This window comes from Jaculus jaculus, chromosome 10 (genome assembly GCF_020740685.1).
Source record: "Jaculus jaculus isolate mJacJac1 chromosome 10, mJacJac1.mat.Y.cur, whole genome shotgun sequence".
Classification (NCBI taxonomy): Eukaryota; Metazoa; Chordata; class Mammalia; order Rodentia; family Dipodidae; genus Jaculus; species Jaculus jaculus.
In genome coordinates this window covers 65,306,624-65,331,240 of record NC_059111.1, presented here as the reverse complement: position 1 = coordinate 65,331,240, position 24,617 = coordinate 65,306,624, and the positions used below count along the sequence as shown (strand labels likewise).

At 39.4% G+C, this 24,617-nt stretch overlaps 1 protein-coding gene across 6 annotated transcripts in view; it reads right to left on the bottom strand.

The window, feature by feature from the left end:
• Positions 1-24,617, bottom strand: part of Dync1i1 (dynein cytoplasmic 1 intermediate chain 1) — a 316,826-nt gene that overhangs the window by 49,646 nt on the left and 242,563 nt on the right. For all 6 annotated transcript variants that reach the window (XM_045160369.1, XM_004656201.2, XM_045160367.1 and 3 more), the window contains 4 exons: positions 23,577-23,723; positions 18,171-18,284; positions 15,485-15,618; positions 11,314-11,458 (listed from right to left, as the gene is read on the bottom strand). In XM_045160369.1, the coding sequence (XP_045016304.1) occupies positions 11,314-11,458; positions 15,485-15,618; positions 18,171-18,284; positions 23,577-23,723 (540 nt within the window). The remainder of the gene's footprint in view (positions 1-11,313; positions 11,459-15,484; positions 15,619-18,170; positions 18,285-23,576; positions 23,724-24,617) is intronic.

The window sequence follows — 24,617 nt, the reverse complement described above, 5'->3', positions numbered from 1 at the left end:
GGATCTGCAAGCAAGTCAGCCATCTCCCCAGCCCCTAAAATTTCTAACTCAGTCCCAGTTTTGTTGCATTGCCTGAACTCTTCCTATAAGTCAGAGGTTTTTTCGTATTTCATTTGTAACTTTAAGTATGAGGGCAGCACCAATCTGGTGACTGAGTGAGACTCAACCATGACCTACAACTTGGCTCAACAGATAAAATGACTCCATTACCCAGGGAATTCAGCAGAGATTGCTAACATAACTATTATTCTATGAAGGGTCTGACACTGGGTGTGGAGGCTTATGCTTATAATCTCAGCATTTGAGAAGTAGGAAGATTGCTGTTAGTTCAAGGCTTATTTCAACTTTGTAGTGAATTCCAAGCCAGACTGGAATACAGTGTGAGACCCTATCTGAAACAACAACAACAATAACATCATCATCAACAATAAGGACAGTAAAACCTGAACCAAGTGTGGGCTAGCCCACAGTGCTAACTGCAGCACTGGGGCTGGGCAGGCAGGAGGGCTGGAAGCTTAGAAGCTCCAGACCAGTGCTACAGAAATGCTGTGTCTGAATAATTGGGACCTTTCAAAATTAATGCATAGACACTCAATCTCCAGTGTGATAGACTTGAAAGATGGGAACTTTTGGGAGGTTGGTAAGGTCATGAGAACAGAGTGCTCACTATTCAGCTAGGTAGCCTTACACAATAGTCTTGAGAGATGTCACCTGCCACTTCTGCTAAATGAGAGAAGGGGCCACAGATGAAATAGACAGTCCTCGCCTGACACTGAATCTGCTGGTGCCTTGATTTTAGACTTCTCTGGCTCTACAACTCTGAGCAGCAAGCTATATTATTTGTCTAAGTTACTGTGTTATAGCAGCCTGAATGAATGGACATTCAATCATCTTTGAGGAATATCAGGTCCTCTCCATTTGAGCATGCTCCACTGCTAATTGTCTTTCTCAAACCCATGGCCACCCTTCCTCCTGTCTGTCCTGCCTTGGTCACGTGCATCACCATCCTTTGATTCACAGGCCTGGCATGGAAATATCTGAATCGTGTTTCCCTCCCTCTCAAATCAAGTCACTTGGTTGCCATGTTTAGTTGACTGTGTCCCTCAGACTTATGTTCTTCTCCACAAGCTCATTACCAAAATTTTTCCTCTCACCACTATGGACCAAACCAAGGAACCGCTTGTCCCCATACTTAGCATGTGATGTGGAAATCAGTACAGACTTTTAACAGTTTGTTAAGTGAACACACTGTTGTGGAGCAATTACCCCCAGGTTCCAGAGCTTAATTAAACTGAGTTCAATCTCCACTTTCACTGCTACTTACTAAGCCTAGTAGTCAAGTATTTAAGCCCTCCTATGCCAATTTTATACAGTGGGATAGTCATATCTATTCAAAAGTTTATTGTGAGCATTTAACAGACAATATGTTTAAAACATTTAGCAAAATCCCTGCTATACTGTACAAGCTTAGTAAGTGTTGCTATAGGATGCCCATGCAAACCCGTCTTCCTTTGTATTACAAAGCAAACCCATTAAAAATAAATGTGATTGATAGCCTTCCTCCACAATATGACTTGGTATCATTTATAAAATGAAAATTAATGTACACAATCCAGGATAAACCTATCTTTCCAGTCTGGATTCTTAACTGGATCCCTACCTTCTAGCCTTTGGGATGAAACCGGCTGCTTATGCATTTGTTGACTCAGCTGCTGGGAATGCAGCCTGACCTTCTGTTTGCAAGGAAAACCACTCTAACAAAGTTTCTCCTTCACAGTGAAGTCTTCCCTGACAGCGGTTAAATGATGAAACTTGGTGCGGTCGGGGGTGGGGTAGAGTTAGATGTGTAATGCATTTTAATCCTGACTCCTTTCATGCTCCTCTCATACTGTCAGAATTCCTGCTGTGAACTACAGACCCACACTTTGGCATTCCCTGTTTCTCATTCTTGGTGGGGTTTTATAATTTTCTTGAGAAATCTATTAGTACTTATTTCACCTTAGCCAATCACTCATAGTTCCCTTCTCAGATATTTCTACTGTGTCTTCTTGAATAACTGGGTTTCTCATTCATAGAGAATGCTTTGGCCTCAGCGTCCTCACTTATATAGCCCTCTGCTACCTTCCTCCGTGGAATTCTACCCTAGACATAGTGACTGACCTTTCTTCCTGTCTCAGCTAAAAATCTGATGTTGGTTTCACAATCATGAGCAGTCAGCTTCTCACCTCCTCTTGGGGCTACTTCACTGTGCTCCAGGAAAAGTCTGGCATCTCCTGAGCTCACACAAATGGTTCCATCATCTTTTGTCTTTTCGCCCTTCCACCTACTTCACTGAAGTGTTTGCCATCTTTGACTCTCCTAGTCTTGTCCACTCCAAAGCCAAAGTACTCTAGAAACGACCTTTTCAATGTAATGCTCTCCCACTTGAGCTATTTAGTCTAAAACTGCACATTTTGTCTCTATCATTTCCCTATTTCCAATGAATTTCACCTTCACACAGACACATACTTGATTTATTTTTTCTTTCCTGTTTATTGTTTGTGTGCATTTGTGCATGTGTATGTGTGTATGTGTGTGATAGGGTATGTGTGGTCATATGTGCATGTGTACATGTATTTGTTATTTTTGTGTGTGTAGTACAGTATATGTAGTGGTACATGCATGTGGTGTATGTATATTCATTGTTCGTGTGTGTGTGTGTAATATGGTATGTGTGGTGGTGTATGCATGTGTATGTATATTTATTATTGGTACACATATAGTACGGTATGTGCATGTGCGTGTATGTGTCCTGGGGCAGACCCATATGCTCCCATTCGGTAAGGGTTGCTCACCAGAGTGGAGCACAAGGTGAATGACTGCAGTGTTTTTCTTCCTGGTCTTCATTCTAGAGCTTGTAGGTCTGCAAAAATTCTCAGGTGTCTGCTCCCCTGAGGAACTGGGGTTATAAACATGTGTGGCTGTGGCCAGCATTTTTATGTGGGATCTGGAGATCTGAACTCTGGCAGTCTGAGGCCCCCTCAAGCCCTCACATTTTTGCAGAAAGCTCACCTAAACACTGATCCAGCAAAGACGGGGCAACAAAAGACAGGAAACAAAAACAAAATTTGTTTTAAAAAGTTATAATGAAAATTCCTTTCCCCTATTCCCTCTCTTTATGCATCTTCCCCTCTGCATTCATTCATGTTACAAATCTTCTTGGCCCCCTTAACACCTTGTACTCTCATCAATAGTCTCATAGCCTGTACTCACCCCCATACCCCCTCTTTATAAACATCGAAACATGAAAAGTGAGGATCCACCAATAAGAAAGAACATGTGATTTTTGTCTTTCTGGGCCTAAGTTACCTCACTTAGTATAATTATTTCCAGTTCCACCCATTTTCTTGAAAATTTCATTTTTTTTAACAGCTGAATAAAATTTCATTGCATATTCACATTCACTGTGTATACATATGTACCCTATCTTCACTAACCAGTCATCACTTGATGGACATCTAAGTTGACTTCTTTTTAAAAAAATTCACTTGGAACTATGCCATTTATGAAACACTAACTTGAAATGTCCACCTTTCTAACAATAATCTCTTATTTTAATGATTCTCTTCCCCAATTACTTTCCTCATACCTGTTCTTTGATCTTATAGGAGCTTCTAATGTCTTATGCCCTCTACTTTCTCTTGTCTGTTTTCATTTCCTTTTTGTTCCAGCTTACATCACCAAATATATTCTTGTTCCTATCTGCAAATTCCATGTTCTATTTTACTTCAAGCACTCTCTGGCAAAGCTCCAACCTCAGATCCTTCTAATGGTCTCTCTAGTCCACACCCATATGTGCACATATGACCTCTGTTTATTAGAAATCAGCCTCTAGGATTGGTGCCACTATGGTACTCTGTTCTCTGACCACATAGGGTCCACCTCTTTGCCCAGAGCCCATCTTTGTTTCACTAATTAGCTCTTGCTATTTTCCTCTATCCTCCAAGAAATTGGCTCCCTTCCACGCCTCAACTTTCCACTCAGCAGAATACTGGGACCCTACCTTATGGAGAAAATAGCCATTATCAGAGTTTGTTTGGCCATAATTCACTGAGCCTACACATTTGAACACATTTCACCCTATCCTTTCCTGCACCTCTATAGCAGAAGTAATATCATGACTCAATTTTAAAATTGATTTCCTGACCTGTGTTAGGGGTCCTATGTATGCCACCATTTTAATGGCCCTTTCTTTAAATACTACATAGAATTTTTTTGTTTTCTTTCTTCACTGGCTGCTCTCTATGAATAAAATCTTTGAGATGCTATGGTCCTTAAGCAACAACAATAGTAGCAACAAAAGCCAGGCCACAGGACTGGAGAGATGGCTTAATGGTTAAGTGCATGCCTGTGAAGACTAAGGACCTCAGTTCGAGGCTCGACTCCCCAGGACCCACGTTAGCCAGATGCACAAGGAGACGCACATGTCTGGAGTTCGTTTGCAGTGGCTGGAGGCCCTGGTGTGCCCATTCTTCTCTCTGCCTTTCTGTCTGTCTGTCTGTCTGTCTGTCTGTCTCTCCCTCTGTCACTCTCAAATAAATAAATAAAAATGAACAAGAAAAGCCAGGCCACAATGGTACACTCCCGTAATTCCAGCACTTGGGAAGCTGAGGCAGAAGGATCAAGAGTTCAAGGCTAGATGGGAGTGAAAGTGAACATCTTTAGACATAGCACTTGGAAAGCTGAGTTAGTTTGATTTCTAGGAGTTTAAGACCAGCCTGGCGATAGGAGACAAAAATTGGCCAGGCAGTCAGGATAACAGAATCCCAAAGTGAATTTTTTCTTTTCTTGACTGAAAGTGGGAAATGCCACTAAGTCTACAAAGAAAACCTGTTCTTTTTCCTTATTTCTTTCTTCTTTAGAAAGTTACACTCTCTAGGAAATATTTCTATATTAAGCTTGCACACTTCCTAATTGATAGAAACTCTGATCCCTACCTAAGATTTCTGGAAACATTGCCCTATATTACAGCAACCTGGATTTTCTCCCCTAAAAACTGTGAAATTTCATCTTTGTCATGTAGTAACCTATAAATCAGGCTCTTGGTATGAGGCAATCTGAGCAACTACCCTCAAAATTCAACAACCCGAAGGTGGGCTTCTTGAATCCTCTGCTGCCTCTGTGGGTGAGAGTTCCTCCTTGCTGCCTTCCCTTAGGTTCTGCTCTGGGCTTAGGAAATCCCCCTTCTTTTCCTCTGCCTGAGGCTTTAAATTATAATAAAATCTTTCTGAATCATATCCTCTGGTCTGTGGATTTCATTCTTTGAATTCATGGGACAAGAAACTGGGAACACCCCAAATTATTGGTGCATTGGCATACAAGGAAACCCAAAATTCCTGTATCACTGAGACTACAGAATGCATTCCTGTCAGCCTCGGCTAGAGTGAGACCCTGCCTCAAAACCAAACCAGAGAGAGAGAGAGAGAGAGAGAGAGAGAGAGAGAGAGAGAGAGAGAGAGAGAGTTAGTTCAAGGCTGGCCTATATAAAAGAAAAGAAATAAAACAAATCCCTTATTCTAGTTGGGAATATTGGATGAAGATAAATAAAAGAACCCCACAAATCCATAAAACCCAAAGGCTTTGAATAACAATAGGCAGACAAATAAATATAATCTTAAGAAAATAACTCTGTACCAAAGTAGAAAACAGAAAACAATCACTTAATATTCTCCAAATTAAGTTGAGAACAGAAACAGATACTCTAAATATTCACTCTAATTATGTCACTGTTGCTAGGTTGTTGTAAGGGCTGGGGGGGGGGGGGTGGAAGGATCAAAATCCCAAACCATATATCTCCCTGTATAAACTGATGGATGATCCCCAGCAGCATGAACACACCAGCACTGCAAAGACAGAAAGACTGTTTGCCCGGGTCATTTACTGTAGCTTGCTCAGTTTTCTTCTTAGAGCAGAGAAGAGAAAAACTTTTCCTAAACTTATTTAGTTTTAGCATTCTAAGATAAGGAATGAAAACGAGAATAAATAAATGAAAGGAAACATCACCCATTGGTCCATTATGGATTTATGTTATACCCTTAATACATTCCAAAGAAATTGGACGTAAGCACCAGTGGCCTCTGAGTTAATAGATACAGTGGACACAATACAGTACTCAAGAATTTGTCATTGTTACTCACTCCTCTTCTGTTTTATGTTAGTTTTTTTATTATGGAAGATTTGAAACATACTCAGAAATCAATAAATATCAATCACTGAGCCTCAATAATGGGCAGTACATACCCAATTTTATTGATCTATATTCACAAACACTCCTCAAGTTGCTGATATTGAGCTAATCACTGGTCTCGTGTATTTTCTGTAAATATTTAAGTATGCATCCCTAATGATCATAATATCACTATGATACCAAAATGCTTTATAAATATCATCCATTACAAGTCAGTTTTTCATATTTCATCCAAAATTTTCTAATTCTTTTAAACTGATTGAATCAAGATCTTCATGAGTTCCCTATTTTAAGATTAGTTGAAATGTCTTGAGTTTCACTTTGTTTCAATTTGTGTTGATATGTAGTTTCCACTTCCATTTGAATTTTTGCTTCAAGTTTTGTTGCAGAAACTAAACCAGTTGCCCTGTAGACTTCTCCACAGTCTTGGCAGGGCTGACTGCATACCTGGAATATTATTTAAAGTTTGGCATCTGTGTTTCTTTTTGCCTCTGATCTCAGAGATCTGGAGGACTGATAAGATTTAGATTTGATTTTGTGGGCAAGCCTACTAAAAAAGTGATACACCTACTTCCCTACATATGAAGGCTCATTCCTTTTTTTTTTTTTTTTTTTTGAGGTAGAGTTTCACTCTAACCCAGGCTGACCTGGAATTCACTATGTAGTCTCAGGGTGGCCTTGAATTCACAGTGATTCTCCTACCCCTGCCTCCCAAGTGCTGGAATGAAAGGTGTGTGCCACCATCTCTGGCATATTATTTTTTAAACAATATCATCAGCTTTGATCAGTACCCTAGTCATTAGAGAATATAAAATGAGATATCCAAATTCTATTGTTCTTATTCCTTAGCTAGAACACATCTATAAAGAAAAATTATCAACTATTTTGTAATCCTGAAGTACATATCCCATGGAATATTCAGAATAAATGCTGGATCCTTCCTTCCTTCCTCCCTCCTCTCTCACTCAGCTTCTTCCCTCCATTATTCTTCCCTCCCCCCTTTTTTTAAGTAGAAACTTTGTATGGATACATCATATGTTGATACCATCATTTCCCTCTCGCCTGCCTCCACTCCACTGATGATACTTAGTGGGGTTGCTGGTATTTGCTATGTGTTTGTGGGTTATGAATTGGGAGAGCAGCAGTCAGTCATTATGGGGGTATAGTCCCTTTAATATTTCCTCTCATCCTTTTGTGACTTTTATTATCTTTTCTTCCTTTTCTCTCTCTCTTTCTTGTCTGGGTACATGAGGTTGTATGCATTTGGAACGGAGGCTGCTAGAAGACAACCTCAGTGGTAACCTCAGGAATGTTATTTATCTCCTTTAAGTCAAGGTCTCTCATTGGCTTGTAGCTTGTTATTTATGTTAGAGCAATTGCTCAGTGAGTTTCAGGTATCCTCCTGTCTCTAGCTCCTGAACAAGGGGCTACTATGCTACATATTTTACATGTTCTAGGGATCAAATGCGGGTCCTTATGCTTCTGAGGCTCACTGACTGAGGTCTTTCTCCGGCCCTGACCCTTTCTGTTACTCACTAGTTTTCAAAACAATGAATTTGTTATTTTTCAAGAGTCACCAATAAAGTTTTTATATTGATATTTGATTTACATTCTTTAGTATATTTATGAACTATAATGTCTATCTTTATTGTTTTAACTAGCAAGAGCATTTTAAAATTAATTTATTTACTTGGTATGTATGTGTATGTGTGTTTGGGCTTGTGCTCGTGTGTGTGTTCTTGCGTACTGAATTAGAGGACAATTTTCAGGTTGATCTTCACTTTCTACCATGGTCTGTCATTGCTCATGGCTCCATCTGTGATCTAGGAAATCCTCCGGTCTCTACCCCCCTTCTTGCTATAAACCTACTAGGATTACAAAAGTCCTCCATAGCTCCTGGATTATACGTGGGGTCTGGTGATTTACATTCAGGTACTAAGGGTTGTGTAGCAAGCACTTTATCCATTGAGCCACCTCCTCAGCCTAGCCAGCAGCATCTTACTCAACTTGGCTTCCAAGTCCATTGACAAAATCTTTGAAGTTCTTTTGTAGCTTAATGTTATGACAAAATGTTATCATATATGTATATATATAATTGTATGCACTTCTTGCTTTAGTCCTAGAGTCAGAATCTGAATTTGGGAGCCTCCTCCAGGATCTGGAATATCATTACCATAAGATTAATCATTATGTATGTCTTTTTGGCATCGAATAGTGAATAGTAAGTAGTTTTTTAGATTTATGGTTACTCAACACATAGTGTGGTTGATTACAGATACTTCCAATTCAACATCAGGACTACAGAATTGTTTCTTAAGGAATTTGTGTTTGTTTTTTACCTACCCAGTGATCTCAGCTGCCAATGACACAGTAACATTTTTTTGGTGTTTTTAAAAACTTATTTCACTGTACAAATATGACAGAATATAGCAGCCATATGACCACCAGCAACATTAGCACTAGACCTGGCTAAAGGGATTTTTTCTTGAAATATATGCCATTAGGAATATATTCTCAAGTATGTAGGCTTGAAGCCACTTTAAACTATTCCTTACTGTTGGGGTTTTACCACCAGTTTGAACCACACTAAGCGGATCCATTGTATGTCATTTCACATTTTGTTTGGGAACCAATTTTCAAAATTTCAAGTTTTAAAAAATTTATTTATTTATTTGAAAGTGACAGAAAGAGGCAGAGAGAGGGAGAGAGAGAGAGAGAGAGAGAGAGAGAGAGAGAGAGAGAGAGAGACAGAGACAGAGACAGAGACAGAGGGAGAGAATGGGCACACCAGGGCCTCCAGCCACTGCAAATGAACTCTAGATGCGTGCGCCCCCTTTGTGCATCTGGTCCTGGGGAATCAAGCCTTGAACTGGGGTCCTTTGGCTTCACAGGCAAGCACTTAACCTCTAAGCCATCTCTCCAGCCCTCAAGTTTTTTTTTTAATTTTGATTTAAACTACATAAAACACTTTGTATTGTTGCAAAATCAAATATATAAACAAGGTATATTAAAAGAAGTGTGGAGAGCTGGGTGTGGTGGTGCACACCTTTAATCCCAGCACTGAGGAGGCATAGGTAGGAGGATCCCTAGGAGTTCAAGGCCACCCTGAGACTGTAGTAAGTTCCAGGCCAGCCTGAGCTAAAGTGAAACCCTACCTCAAAAAACCAAAATAAGCAAATAAAGAAAATAAAAGAAGTGTGGTTATAATCATTGTTTCTTTCAGTCTCATGTTTCTCAAATAACTGGTGCATGCAATTTATTCTTACAATTTAAAAATATTTCAATGTAATTCTAAAATAGTGTTTTTGTACTTCTCCTAGTTTAGCTCTTCTAACTTACAGATATCTCCAGAGATTAATCCATAACAGTATAAAGAAGTCTTCATATTTTTTTTCTACTTTGATTCACATAGTACCTTACTGATGGAGGCTTCTGGGTCCTTAAAAAGACTTCACAGTTTGTTTAATCATTCAGTGAATGCCCTCCCAGAGACGTCTTTTTCTTATTTTGACTAGGATATCTTTGTCACAGATTCTCCAAAGTGGGAACCATTTTGTCAAAGTCTATGATACTTTCAGGTATTGCCAAATTATTGTCTATGATTCTGTTCCATTTTGCATTTCCAAAAGCCATGTTTGAGAATGACTGGTTGATTTCTGCTTCCTCTCAGAATATGCTGTGATACAGTTAGATTTTTGTCAAACTGATACTTGGAAACAGATTTCTACCTTGGTTTGTTTTTTCTTTTTAATGAGATATTTTACATTTTTCAGACTGTTCAAAATCTAGTGTTCTTTTAAACACTTTACTCAGCATGCAAAGTAGCAGGCTTCCTTATGGCATTTTCATACTTAATTTTGGTACATTTTCCCCTCCTCCATCTTGATTTTTCACATGAATTTCTCTTATAATGAACTTATACATCTCTTCATACAGTTAAGAGGTAATTCAGTCTTCAACACGAAGGACCATGGAACCACACACAAAATTCTATTTTTTATCCTACTCCTTGAATTAATTTTCAGTCTCCACCTCTGGTTCTATTCTCTTATTTTCTAAATATTCCTTTTCCTTCACATTGGGTCATCATATTTCTTCTCAAACCCCTTCCCATGACTCCGATTATTACTGCTGTACTGACTGCTAGTAGATGTGTGCCTTATATCATAAAGCATTCCCTCTTGTCCCATGTAGCAATTTGCCAACTAGAGACCCTTATGTGCTTCCTATGTATCTTAAACTGAACTTGTACAAAGATCTCTCCCAACATGCTCTTCTCTTGGATGTGATTCACTCCATGCAGGGAAAGCTACCACAAATCACTGGCTCACTAGTCATGTTCCTGGGCTTCTATGGTGACTCCATTCCTTAACAACCTTCCATCAGATACTCACTGATTTTTGTGGCTGTACATGTGAACTTACATGGCCTTGAATTTATCTTATCACATCCTAAAACACTAGTCTATGCCACCATCATCCCTTCAGTTATTTCTCCTTTCTTCTAAGCAGTCTTTATCTCTCTTTCTGATCTCAAACACAGGGCACATTACCTTTAAAACACAACTAACAGATAGCCACATGCCAGTTAAAAAACACAAGCAAAGTCTCAAGGAACACAGATGGACATAAAACAGATGGCCACCAAATAATAAGACAAAGAACAGGCCAGGGCAGCCTGGTCTAGAGACCCTAACTTGAAAAATCAAACCAAAGTCTCGAGCATGTTTCCATGGCTATGAGTGAAATTAGCAACACTACTCTACTCTGAGGATAATAGCATATTGGTGTGTGTGGATTTAGCATTAGTACAAGAAAACATAGGCTCTCTCATTGTTGGAATCATTTGCATTTGGTAACATTTAGCTTGTTTTCAATTATTATTTAAGTATCTATAAATAAGTAATGGGCCAAGAAAATAAGCCTTAACAGGCTTTGACGCCAGTGGAGCTCATCAGAAGATTGTATGAATCCCCAGTGTCATGTCCCCTGAAGAGGCTTCAGGTAAAGCTGCGCTCTACAACTACCTGAGGAAAAACATCCTCTTCCCTTTATTTTATGTAAGAATTTTCATCAAAGTATTCTTACCTTTGTGGTCCACAGTTTGACAGTCCAGTCAAATGATGATGTCACAAACAGATGAGAAAAGTCAATGGGGCCAACTGCCATGTGGCAGTTAATTCCTGTCACTGGCCCTTGGTGACCTTCAAAGACCTCACCAATGCCAGCTTTGCTGCACAAAAAGTACACATGAGCAGAATTTCAGTGACCTTTGCAAAGAAGATACTGATTAAATATGATCCCCATCTCAAATACTTCAGAACAACAACCACAAACTACCAAAAATGATATCATTTTCATAGCTGTCTTGCATGTAAATCATCATGCGAGAGCATGCTACATTATTTTGGTGATTAAGAAACTATGGGGAAGTCTGGGGTGGTATTGCATGCTTTTAATCCCAGCACTTGGGAGGCTAATGTAGGAGGATTGCTATGAGTTTCAGACCAGCCTGGAGCTATAGTGTTTGAGGGCAGATGGGCTAGGGTGAGACCCTATCTTGGAAAGAAAGAAAGAAGGAAGGAAGGAAGGAAGAAAGGAAGGAAGGAAGGAAGAAAGGAAGGAAGGAAAGAGATAGAAAATGTGGAGAAGCACAAATGGTTTTAATCTTCAGAAATGAATAATACATTTTATCATTTAATATTTTTCTGGAGTTTTAAAAATCTTATTGTTGATGCAGGTGTTATGATGGAAAAATACACTCAAATTTTAGAAGCTTTGTAGTTATGCTGATGCTATTCTTTTAAAAAATATTTATTTATTTAATAGAGAGAGAGGCAGAGAGAGAGAGAGAGAGAGAGAGAATGGGCATGCCAGGGCCTCCAGCCACTGCAAATTAACTCTGGATGCATATGCCACCTTGTGCATCTGACTTACATGGGTCCTGGGGAATCAAAACGTTGTCCTTTGGCTTTGCAGACAAGTGCCTTAACTGCTGAGCCATTTCTCCAGCCCACTATTCTTTTTTTTATAAAAAATATTTTATTTATTTATTTGAGAGACAGAGGTGTACACACACACACACACACACACACACACAAACAGAGAGAGAGAGAGAGAGAGAGAGAGAGAGAGAGAGAGAGAGAAATGGGCATGCCAGGGCTTTCTTGAGATATTAAAGTCCATTTAACTCCTGTGAATTTAGTGGTTATAAAATTTCATACCACTTTGGAGAAATATTCTTTTATTCTTTCAAAAAAATTTATTAAAATAAGTTGACATATTACGAAGAAAATTACATTCACATTTCATTAACAGTTTAACAATCCATTTTGTAAATTCCATAAAGGAAGCTGTCTTGTCTTTCTTGTTGACAAGTATCTAATAGCCAGTAAGTATCCAATAAATATATGTTGAATGAAATGGCAAAGTAAAAGAAGACAAATTTTGTGCTTTTATTTTTAAAAAAGCACATTTGAGAAATAGTGATACATGTTTTTAAAGTTCTCTCAGCAAATTTTGTTTATTTAACCAAGCTGGGATTATTTCCAGCCTTCTATTATCACATAATAGTTTTCATTCAATCATACATTATTAGCAAACTCTCAGAAAATATATCCTAAAAATACTATATTTAAAAATTCATATACATGAGGTTATAAATATGACAAGTATGTAGTAAGTGTGGAATCTCAATATTATGTCACTAAGAGTGAAAATGAATAGTTATTAAAATGTTTGGCCCCCAAGCACCAATAAATGTCAATGTGCTGAGTAAAATTTGGAATCATGAGCAAAGCACTGTGGAGTGTGTTCCATGTAACAAGCACTCAAAAATTATGTCCAGTAAAACTGCTAACAGCAGTTCTACACATCATCATTTAAATTTGTTCTAATGAACACAAGGAACTGATCTTTGAAGTGGCCCCTGGTGAGACTCCACTTGCTCTTAACAGCATCCTGAGAGGGTTTATAAGGTGCAAAATGAGGACCTTGTTTAATTTATGGAAGTGGATTTGCACCTTCTCTATATTAGGTTAAAAAAAATAGAAATCCCCTGTCTCTCCCCTGTAGCTCTATATGACCCATTTAAAATCATTACAAAGCCAGTGCCTGCTACTTTATGACTTTAAGATTGGCATTTTATATTACAGATGGATGGGCTACTACAAAAAGCAGAGTCAAATTCATGGTAAAGCAGTTTTGGTGTGTACCACAGAGATATTTCTTTGTGGTGAAAATGCATATTCTGGTTGTATTTGAAAAGGACATCCACAAAATAAAAATGGCCACCATGTAAAAGGTGATGCAATTACAAATAACCAAAAACTATCAATAAGTGTGCTGTTTAGATTTTATAGATAATTAGAGAACCAGGTAGTACCCTCAATGAAATCAGTTGAACCTTTGTCCTCTTGATGCAGATTAAACAGATGTAGATACACTGGGACCCCGTGGTTGGCCCACTACACCTCCTCCCTATATGTCACATGCCAGTATGGACGTCTACTTATGTTATAGGGATTTGTGAACTTGTCTTTCCCATTGTCATTGCTTTCCTGAAGACAAGAACTGGGTTTAAATAACCTCTGTATGCTTGCAGCATCTAGCTATGCACTCCACTTAAAGGAGGTGTGTGATTGAGTTCATTTATTTACCCGACCTCTTTATGCTGAGTGTGTGGCTTTAGTTATGTTTTGTGTAGTAGGAATTTTGGCCATGGAACTTTGAGGTTTAAGTTCCTAAGTCATCTTGAAATCATGTAAGCAGGAGTCTAAACACTGCCGGTTAAACACAAGAGCAGCAGAAACATCACAGCTTATGTAATATAATGGAAAAAAAAAGTCATGCAGCTGAGATAGTACTTGCTACTGCTACAGATCACAAAAATACAGGAGCATAAACTTTACACAGTACATTTCTTATTAAATCTAAATAGCCTGGGGTGAGTGCAAGAGATGAAGCATCTATTGAACAAGAACTATGAGGGTGCGAGAGAAATAATGTATCAATGTGAGTATCAAACCCTTTCCAAAGATGGAAGGCCACCAGCTGTTTTCTAGGGCTTTCTGCCATCAGGGCAGGGTTCATATCACCCAGAAGCTGCACATGCAGTGCAGTTTGTATTTAATACTATTTTAGCCTTGCTGACTGGGAAGAAGGGACCTAAGGCTTATGTCTAGTATTTAGATATTATCATTTGTTTTGTTATTATTTAGTCCTTCACTGAACTATGTGCCAGACACCAGAGAAAATTGAAGACAAAATGAAAGTCATTTAGTAAGAGAAAAAAATCTGGCAAATGAGTAATGAAAAGACATATGATTACCTACACAAGACCTTCAGAATAGGAGGAAAAGATGATGACATCAGAATAAAAGGGAGACTAATTGAGAGGGGGAGGGGATATGCTGGCAAGTGGATTTGTGAGAGGGAAAGTGGGGGTAGGGAGAGAATTATGGTCTACCATCTATAATTATGGAAGCTGTCAATAAAAAGTTAAAATAATAATAATCATGAAAAGAAATATGACTGATGCAATTGTAGCAACACATAGAAGAATGCATGAAATAGTCAACTGACAGCTGCTGGTCCTGCCCCGTTTGTCCTGCTCTACTTTACCTGATGGCATTTTTTACCTTCAACTGTCTATTCACTTTCTCATTAGTCTTTTACTTTCAACTAGCCCATGAACTCTATGTGTTTTGCTCCTCACTGAATTCTGACGGTGCTTGGTGTGGAGTACCTTGAAAGTATGAATGAACAAGGTCTACAGGATATGGAGGAGGGTGTGACTTTCTTTGTCCAACAGAGTCAGAAAGTCTTCAGTAGGCTCTTTGATGAGAAGGAGGAATTATTAGTTGAAGGAGAAATAGGGCCAGACCATGCAGAAGAAAGCAAAGATTAAATTCAGGAAGGCATGGTGGTATCCACAATATTTGGAGGTTTGTACCCATGAAGGGCAAACAACTAGAGCCAGCAGTATGCATGGAGCATGAAGCTATCAAGGGGCAGGTAGATTACAGGTTCTTCTAAGAAGCTTGCTCATTTTTCCTCAAGGTAGTCTGAGCCACCAAAGACTTAGAAGTAGCAAAGGCTCAAAACAGATGCATGCTTTAAGTTCATGAGGACACAAGGATGTGCTTTGCCTTTATTCACAAATACCTTTCTCATAACTCAAGGTGGCTATCATCCAGAACACGAGATAGCAGGCATTTGAAATGAGGAACATGTCACTAATAAGAAAACATAAAATCACCTTCCATGACGACAAGCCGTGTAGACGGTACCCTCCTCACTGCCAACCACGAAGTTATTGACATCTCCCGTGGGGAAAGCCATTCCGGTAACAGCAACAGGCTTAGACTTATTGTAGACCAGCTCCATGCTTTCCTACCAAAACATGGCATGGTTACATTTCCATCTGTCAACTCCTCACCATGCCAAAGGCAGCACAGAAAAATCATTTGGCTAAATCGTCTGTTTGCTTTTCACACAGCGTTACAAAAGCTCCTGGCTGTGCCAGCAACCATACTTTACTGCCCCTGACACTCTTGCTGCTGGGTGTCTCTGATTTCAGGCCGGCTGGATTTCATCAGCTTGTGACGCTCCTTCCCAGCCAGCAGAGATGACAGGTGAGAATTTTGAAACTAATGGTGCAGAAACTAAAGATAATACTGTAATGATTACACTTGTCAGCCCCAGGCTTTAATAAAACACACAATACCCTTGTATTTACAAACATTTTCAAAATCAATTGTTCATGAGAATGCACATGTATTAATATCAGATGAGCTAAGCATGTGTGTCAAAGTGGAACTATGGGTCTTCTGTAGACTAAAACCAGAAAATTGTCACTCAGGTCAGATTTCAACAGGAACTAGATCCCATGAAGGGTAGTTGCTGGGTCATATGGGCTAGAAGCTTATAAAGAATGGAGTCTAAATAAGTGTTTAAAATAGTAAATGAGAATGTTGTAGATGATTTGTTAACATGGGAGTTAGGGAATATGTCAAAAGACATGCTGCTGAATATTTTAATGACAGTGAAGAAAAAAATATAAGCCATGTTCCTGAGGATTTCTGGCTATTTACCACAAGCAGCCTATTATGTGCTTCTAAAACAATTTTAAACATCACCCTGGCACATCCTCTCTTTGTAGTTGCAGGGGAATCCAGATGTTCCTGCACAAACAAGCCAAGCCATTTCTGCCGCAGCCTCCATCAGTCAGAACGCACGCAGACAGGCTGCAGCTGCACTGACCACGTCATCGGTGTTATGCCGACCATCCATGCCAGCCACACTTAGGGAGCATTTTTATTTATTTATTATTTATGTAATCACTTTTATTTTTTGTTTTGTTTTTTCAAGGTAGGGTTTTACTCTAGCCCAGGTTGACCTGGAATCCACTATGTAGTCGCAAGATGGCCTTGAAGTCAACGAAATCCTCCTACCTCTGCCTCCCGAATGCTGGGATTAAAGGCATGCGTCACCATGCATGGATAGCAAGCAAGTATTGTGGTATACAGGCTAAAGCTGGGGATGTTGTGACAATGTAATACAGAAACCTGGAACGTCCCATGGCCAGCCCGATCTCTAAAGTTAGCAGCAAGGAAGGAAAGGTATCTTGGTCACACACTTGGTACACAAAGAAAGACCAGGGCAACTGTGGGATGCTCCCAATTGCCCATGCCTTCCATGGAGACCAGGCCATAACTTCTTAATCTCTGAACAATGCCAGGCATCTGTGGTCATGCTACCATTAATGCAAATGCCTTGAAGCTTCTGCACCACTGGTTTATAAACAAACACGTTTAATCAGCAAAATGGGCAATTAAAATTTCCTAAACAGAGAGCTTGCTTTTATATATGTTTATAATTTCCATGCTTATCAAAGAAAACAATATATTGCTGAGAACTGTAAGATAAAACCATAAAATATCTGCACACAATCCATGGCCATATGGCATTAGAGATGAGCAAGCCTATGAGCTTAAATTATTAATAGCTTATTTGTACTCTTGTTCCCTAAAACATCAAATAAGTAACTTAGTATTGTTCCTATCTGTGGAAACTAATGGGATTTCAATGTTTCATAAGGTGAATGAGGGACATTATAGAATTGCTATTCTAGGAAAGGGAATGGGAAGATTAAAATTGAGAATTATCTTCTGGAAATAATTTATCTGTATGTTTTCTCACATTTTTTTTTTCAAAGACTGTAACAGAATTCTTCAGGGTTTTAAACTAGAAGAGAGTGAAGTGCTTTTCCACACAACATAGAGTGGAAAGGTGTGTGTGTGTGTGTGTGTGTGTGTGTGTTTATGCCTGGGTATGTGTATCTCTGGATGTGCATGCACACACACAGGCTCTGAACATGGCATTGAGATGGCGGCCTCCGGTACTCTCATCTGCTTCTTTAGCGTCCGTTACTGCAATCAGTAGTGGTTTGGGAACACAGGATCTTTTTCATTTCTAATTCCTCATTTGTTGAGCAAGGAATGGCAGGAGCCATCCTACCAAACATTCCACGAAGGAAAACAGGCGGTTGTCTAGGATACAGAAACAAGCAAACGCTTGAATTTCTGTTTTGCTGGGATACCTTGCCTTCAAGGCAACTACCCAGAAAGTACTGCTGAGCTCCAGACTCATTTGCATTGCTTCCCAGTGCCAGAGGGTCAGTACAATTCACACCATGGGCACCTTCCACAGCTATAGTGCTTTAAAATGAAATATTTCATTTTCACTTGAAAGTGACCTAGGGATTAACATATTACCATAATTACATGATTTGTGCTAGAGGAAATGGTTTTTGGCTTCAAGGGAAGACTTCTGAAATTAGGCTCTACCGTCTGAGAGTGTCCATTGTGAGGGCTTGTCGTTTAGGAGTTGCAATATGTAGGTATCTTTTAACCAGGATGCTGTTATGTGGGGTGTATTCTTACCTGTGGAGTTGAGAGCATGTCCAGGCTCCAGGAACACATTTTACCATCGGTGGAGACAGTAATGAGGTTATGAGCATTCTGGGTTCCAACAACATTGACACAGTACACAGGATGCTGCAAAGACACACATGGAGGGTCAGATGCAGATACTGGGAAATGATTACATTTAAGTGCCAAATGCAGTCCTCTGAAGAGGGTACTGAGGAGTGACCTAATTCACAAGTCTCTGCTCATTTTCACTTTTGACCTCAACCTGATTTCTGTAGAAGCCCTGGCTGCAATACCTGGTAGTGGAAATACTTATAGAGCCTCAGCTTGCACAGTTTGATGAATTGCAATAGAACTGAGGGGAGTGAGAGCAAATAAGGGTTGATGGGCAGGCGGTCCAGGGAGGTGAAGCCGAATTGCTTGAATAAGTTCCTGCCACAGCTTAAATTTTAAGCTCAAAGTGAATGATGATAAGAGGCAGCCATCAACACTTTGCAACTACCAACTTTTGAAAGAGTGTGCATTTCTACACATGGAGTTGAATGTATTATAGTCACAGTGCCAAACATTTGTTAGCATTCTTATTAAAAGCTGGTTAATATTCATTAGCATGTTTAAATTGAAGGAGAGATACTGGTAATGAAATTAATGGCACAATGTACATAGAGAGATAAAATTAGAATCATTTATGTTAGTGCACAATCTGAGATAATGACAGATTTATTTCTCAGAACAGCATTTGGAATAGTATGGATGCTTAAATTTGGCTTGGGCCCTGAGAGAGGTCATTTATATATCCCATGTAAGCAAGTTGCTCTAGCTATTTCCCATAACTCTAGAAGGCTATTCTGTTCTATAGAATGCTACATGGTAGGCTAAAACCCTTTGCAGCTGCATGATAAACACTAAATGGACAGTTAGCATAAGTAGAACCTAGAAGCAATTTGGGTTACATCTCAGGCAGCTTAGCCAGGAGCAGCCAAACCACAACTTACTTGATGCTTCTCTGTGTAAATAGCTGAAGTTCTAAATCTTACTACTGAGGAGCTACTGTCCATAATTCTAAGCCACAACTACAATGAAACAATGCTTAATACTGGGAATCTGGCATTACATAAAAGATGCTTCCAAGTATATTATTATCATATAAAATTCTGGTCAGAAGGAACAGGAATAATCACTGAGTGGAGCTACTCATCTGCTTCCTCCAAGAAGTGTTCCAAAATCCACTTAAACACCTTTCTCAAAGTGTAGCCAGCTTTACAGCTAACTCCTCAGAGATTTTACATTCACCAAGGGGGTAAAGAAAGCTTATGGAGTGCTGGGCATGGTGGCACATACCTTTAATCCCAGCACTCAGGAGGCAGAGGTAGGAGGATCATCATGAGTTCGAGGCCACCCTGACACTACATAAAGAATTCCAGGTCAGCTTGAGCTAGAGTGAAACCCTACCTCGAAAAACCAAAAAAAAAAAAAAAAAAAAGAAAGAAAGCTTATGGAGCTAGGATAAGACCTTCTGAAGACACTTCAAGTTACTGACACAGGACATCAAGAGACGGTGCTGGAATCTAGAAGGAAGCCAGCTCCCTGATGTCTAGTCCTCATAGTGCTGGAAAGTGTCACATAGCTGCTGGGAGAAGATGACCACCAACATTGTGAACTGCAGGGGATCCTGCTAGATACAAAATCAATGAGCTGGGCAAGATGTACATACCTGTACGAGAGTGGTACTCAGCTTATACAGGAAACCAATGGCTCTCTGATTGGACATGAGGCCCACTCAGTGGGAAGAAAACCATATCTGGTATTGGGAATAAGTCCTATTCTTACAGAGGCCATGGTCATAGGCTTCAGAGAGAAGCCCCCACTAGTCTTTGGCCAAAAGAAAAAGTGACTACACTCATCAAAATCTGTTTTAATTAACTATGCTTATCCCCTTTAATCCATGTTGCTCTCACTCTCCTTTGGAGAATCCATTTTCTGTTTTACAGAAGGCAGCAAAAGCCAGGAAGAACCAAAAACTATGAACACGACAACAAAGAGAGCTGACTCCTTATCATGAGATGAACTATCTCTTGTACATCAGCCAGGGTCCAGGTAAAACCCCAGGGAAAATGGTGAGTTAAGCATGAGTGTTGCTCTCACAGCGAGCCTTACCAGTTGTACCAGAAAGTTGGTGATATACACTGGGGATTTTCAAAATGTATCAAAGCAGAAATCCAGAAGTTCCTGAGAGCTTAACACTAAAGTAGGTTACACCACACCTGCCAAGGCTCAGAGGCCATGGCAGAAGAGGGGGTGGAAATATTTTAAGAACCACAGAGTGGGAAGGAGTATCCAGAGGCATTGCCTCCGCCAGTAGCTGACTGCTGCATTCATAATCCATAACCCGATGGTGAATACAAGTAACCCCACTGAGGAAGGCCCTCAGTGGAATGGGAGTGGGGAGGAGGGGATCTAGTAGGATAATATGAAGGGAATGGGACCAACATATGATTTCTCCATAAATGAAGTTTCTAATTAATAAAACTTATAAAATGGAAATACTTTCAGTACACTGCCTTCTAATAACATGAAGATTGAGTCAAAACAATACATCTACTTGAATATGTATAGATTGCTGTTTTATATTTTTCCATCTCTAATCCTTAAGACTTGCCTTGGGCTAGTGGTCATTAATACTTTCAATTATTTTGTGGCTACCTAGTTTTAAAAAACCTTCCTTATCCTTGTAATTTTCTTTAGCATATGTCCTTTAACCAGAATTCAGTAATGGTTGAATTCTGAGAATAAAACAGAATTGTTTACCTGTATTCTGATGACAAACTATAGAAATCTAGGTAGTACTAATTTTGTCATTACTTATATGATAAAAAATATGCCATATGAAGGTATTCTAAGATTAAAAGTGCTTTTCTGATGATCACATCACTGCTCTACTGGTATTTATGGATAGTTAACTGTGAACCTATGTCTTTATCTTTCTGTGTTTCTTTTTTCTAATGAATTTCACACCAGTGGATCTGTACAGCAGTCAGTCCGTCAGAGATCTGACACTCAGTATTCACCTAATTAGGTCTTCAAGTATGAGGACTTGATTGGTGTTTCATGTAGGATGTCGAAAATGCCATTAAACCCAATCCCTGAGCCACATAGCATGCACAGCTCTGTGTAGAAATCAAATAGAAAAATGGATGTAACATACTCTCACTACAAAAGAAACAATTCAGTAAAACTGAAGAATAAATATGAATATTCAACAATGGCTTTGTTTTCACTCAATCTGATTCATCCTAAAAGGCACTGCACTGAATTCAGCTCATTCCCTTGAGTGGAAAGCATCATTTAAACATTGTTCAGAATCTGAAATCCATCTAGTGTTTTCAGCAAGAGTCTAGTGGGTTTCTCCAGTAACCACTGAGCTGCAACGTACGTCGCTGATATGCTAATGGATTAAGACTCCTAAAAGTACATGAGGGAAAGAAGACAAGTGTAGAAGAATCATAGAGTTAAATGGCCAGTGAAGGAGCGTGGATGGTAGCCCTTGGCTCATGTTTTCATAAGTGATAAAACCCAATCTAAAAGTGACTTGCGTGACATGAACAGAGACAGATACTGGGGCTTGCCTATGCAACTGCATGCACCACATGCATGTGGGTGTGCATGCATGTGTACATGCGCGTGCAAGCACACACACACACAGCTACTTGATGGGAAGAAAGGAACAGTGCAGTTAATTTTTCCAACATAGATGCCAGATTGTTTTTATTTATTTTAGGAAGAAACTCACTGTGTGGCAGAAGGATTTTGTTTTAATTATGATTTCCTGTTGTCCCAAATGCACATGTGCGGTGGGTGTGAAAGGAAATTAGTGAGTAATTTGTGGTGTGCCTTTGTTCCTGTTTGATCCTGGTACCAATCAACCAGGCAATAATGAAAGTTGAACGACAAACAAAATGGGCCATCCACATGGGGCTGTGAATTAAACTAACCCCAGCGGAAGAGAAAACATTTTTTTTTTTGCTTTATTTTCTAACAGAAATAATGTCACTCAACTTGATAGTGACTATAACTCTATGGAAGAACTCCTGAATGTGGATTTGCCCAAAAAACTTCGGGTTAACTGTTATAACATTTGGATTCATAATTTTTAAAATTTCAGAAGGTATGCTCACAAATGTCCCAGACATCCACATAGAGCCAAGAAAGGTTTCATACTACTTGAGAAAACACCTGCACCAGGCCCATCTTCTCCCAGGCTACAATTTTCTGTTATTAGTTTAAAGAAATGGGGAAGGCAAGAGCAATTTCCCAAGATTCCTAAGGACTAGTTTCACCTGCAAGTATCGTTGGCCTCAATCAACCAAAATTAATGCTGACTTGGAACTTGTCATTTCCTATCATCAAACTTACAAAAGCAGAAAAAAGTTTCCTGCTCATGATCTTAGCTAAAGTAGCGAGGCATCCCTTTCCAAGCTGGAACGACTTTGAGGCCAGCAGATGAAGGAACCACATTAAGGAAATTGAAAACAATAGTAGAACTGTCTCCTTGGGCACAATTTTGGCATTTTAGAGTGAGAACATCAGCTACCCTGAATGTCAAGGTAGCAAGGATTGATGGAGACATGACTGTCTTCTCGTTCCTCCTAACAATTGCTCTTCACACCTGTCATTCCCTGATATGGAGCGACAGAACAGTTGTCTTATGAGCATGATGCTGAACCTCTTCTACTAAATTATGGGTAATGGTTTTGAGATGTTGACTTTTCACCCTAGGGATTATACTGTCACTATAGACTTCATATGGAGACACCACACATTCCAGAATTTAAAGTCATAGTACGTACTCAAGTCACCACTGGGAGAGGCCTGTTGGCAAATATCCCATATACCATCACTACATAGTGCTTACTCCTCATGGTATATTTGAAAACATGTGTTTCCACCTCAGAATAGAAATCCAATGAGATATTTTAGGCAAATAATTGCAAAGAACTCTATCAAAGTTTCTCTCTGTGTCCTTTCTGAATTTTAACCCATTTCTATGGTGCTCTGGTGGCCTTTGAGACATCAACTGTGATCATTCTTATGTGCTAGAACTTATAGATTATTAAGTTATTCCTATAAAACCAATGCTTTCTTTACCAGCTTTTTTGGAGACAGGTTCTTGCTATGCAGTTCAGTCTGGACTAAAATGCTTAATTTTCCTGCCTCAGTTTCTGGAGTGCTAGTGTAACAAGTGTGCAATGCTATACCTGTCCCTTTACTTCTACTCAGCCATGTTTTGGTCGGTCAGGACAGAATTAATCAGATACTTCTAGCTTAATATACTTGCTACAGCAACACAGTTGTGATTTGAGCTGTTTCCATCCTCAGAGCTTGAGTGGCTGGCATACATGTGACAAAAGTGTGACTTACAGTGTGTGCAGCAGCTGACAAAGGAGTCCGCTGAACAGGTGTCCTTCGATGACTGCGATTGTCCCAGAGGACAATCTGGCCCGAGTAAGTTCCACCAACCACCAAATTAGGATGAAAGCGTGCAAAACAGACTGACATCACAGAGGACTGCAAGGGAGAAGGAGGAGAGGCACTGAGAAATGGCTCTTTTCCCTGCCTGAACAGCAAACAGTTCATTACATTAACTAAATACATCCTAGGAGACCTAAAGCAATTTAAGCTGGAATTGTGAAACACATAGTTAGTAGGAAATTTTGTACATCAACACAGGATTTTCTCTTGAGAGGCTAGCCAATGGTTTACCCCTTGAAATCTGAAATTTGAAGTCTTGGCCATGTCCTCCAATAGGCATAAAACCTATCTTAAGTACATCATTGTTCTGTGGTCTCTAGAGCTTGCTTTATGGACATTCCCAATTTCTTGAATAAAACTATGATAGAACCAAGAGCATTGCTCCCCTGACGCCCTGCAAGGTGCTTCTTGTCTCTGTATGTCTGGCCACATCACGTTATACTGTGTGAAGCATAAAGACAGAGTGATTCAAGCTTGAACAACTTTAACAGAGGGCTTTTTTGTTGTTGTTTTTGTTTCCATTTTTGTTTTTGTTTTTGGCTTAATGAGACTTTTAGGAAGTATCCTGACCTCAGACTGATACAATTGGTTCCTCCCAGCATTCCCTCACCTCCTATGGGCATTCTTCATGATTTTGTCCTGACAATTTAAGATAATTCTTAATGTCTCCTTTGACTCTTTTAACAAAGAGTGAGAAACAGATTTCAGTCCAGCTTCCCCATGGTCTGTCTAGAGGCTTCTGATGTTTCACAGTATGCTACTGGGCACTACAGGTGCATGAAATTACTTAGTTGACGCACTGAAAGCCAGACAAGTTACTGTTGCACATCTGCTAAGTCCCTTTTTATTCCTACAGCATTTTCCATATTTGTGTTTATAAGCTGAAGTAATTTTTTTAATAAATACACTTCATTTTTTTAGTTAGCTTCA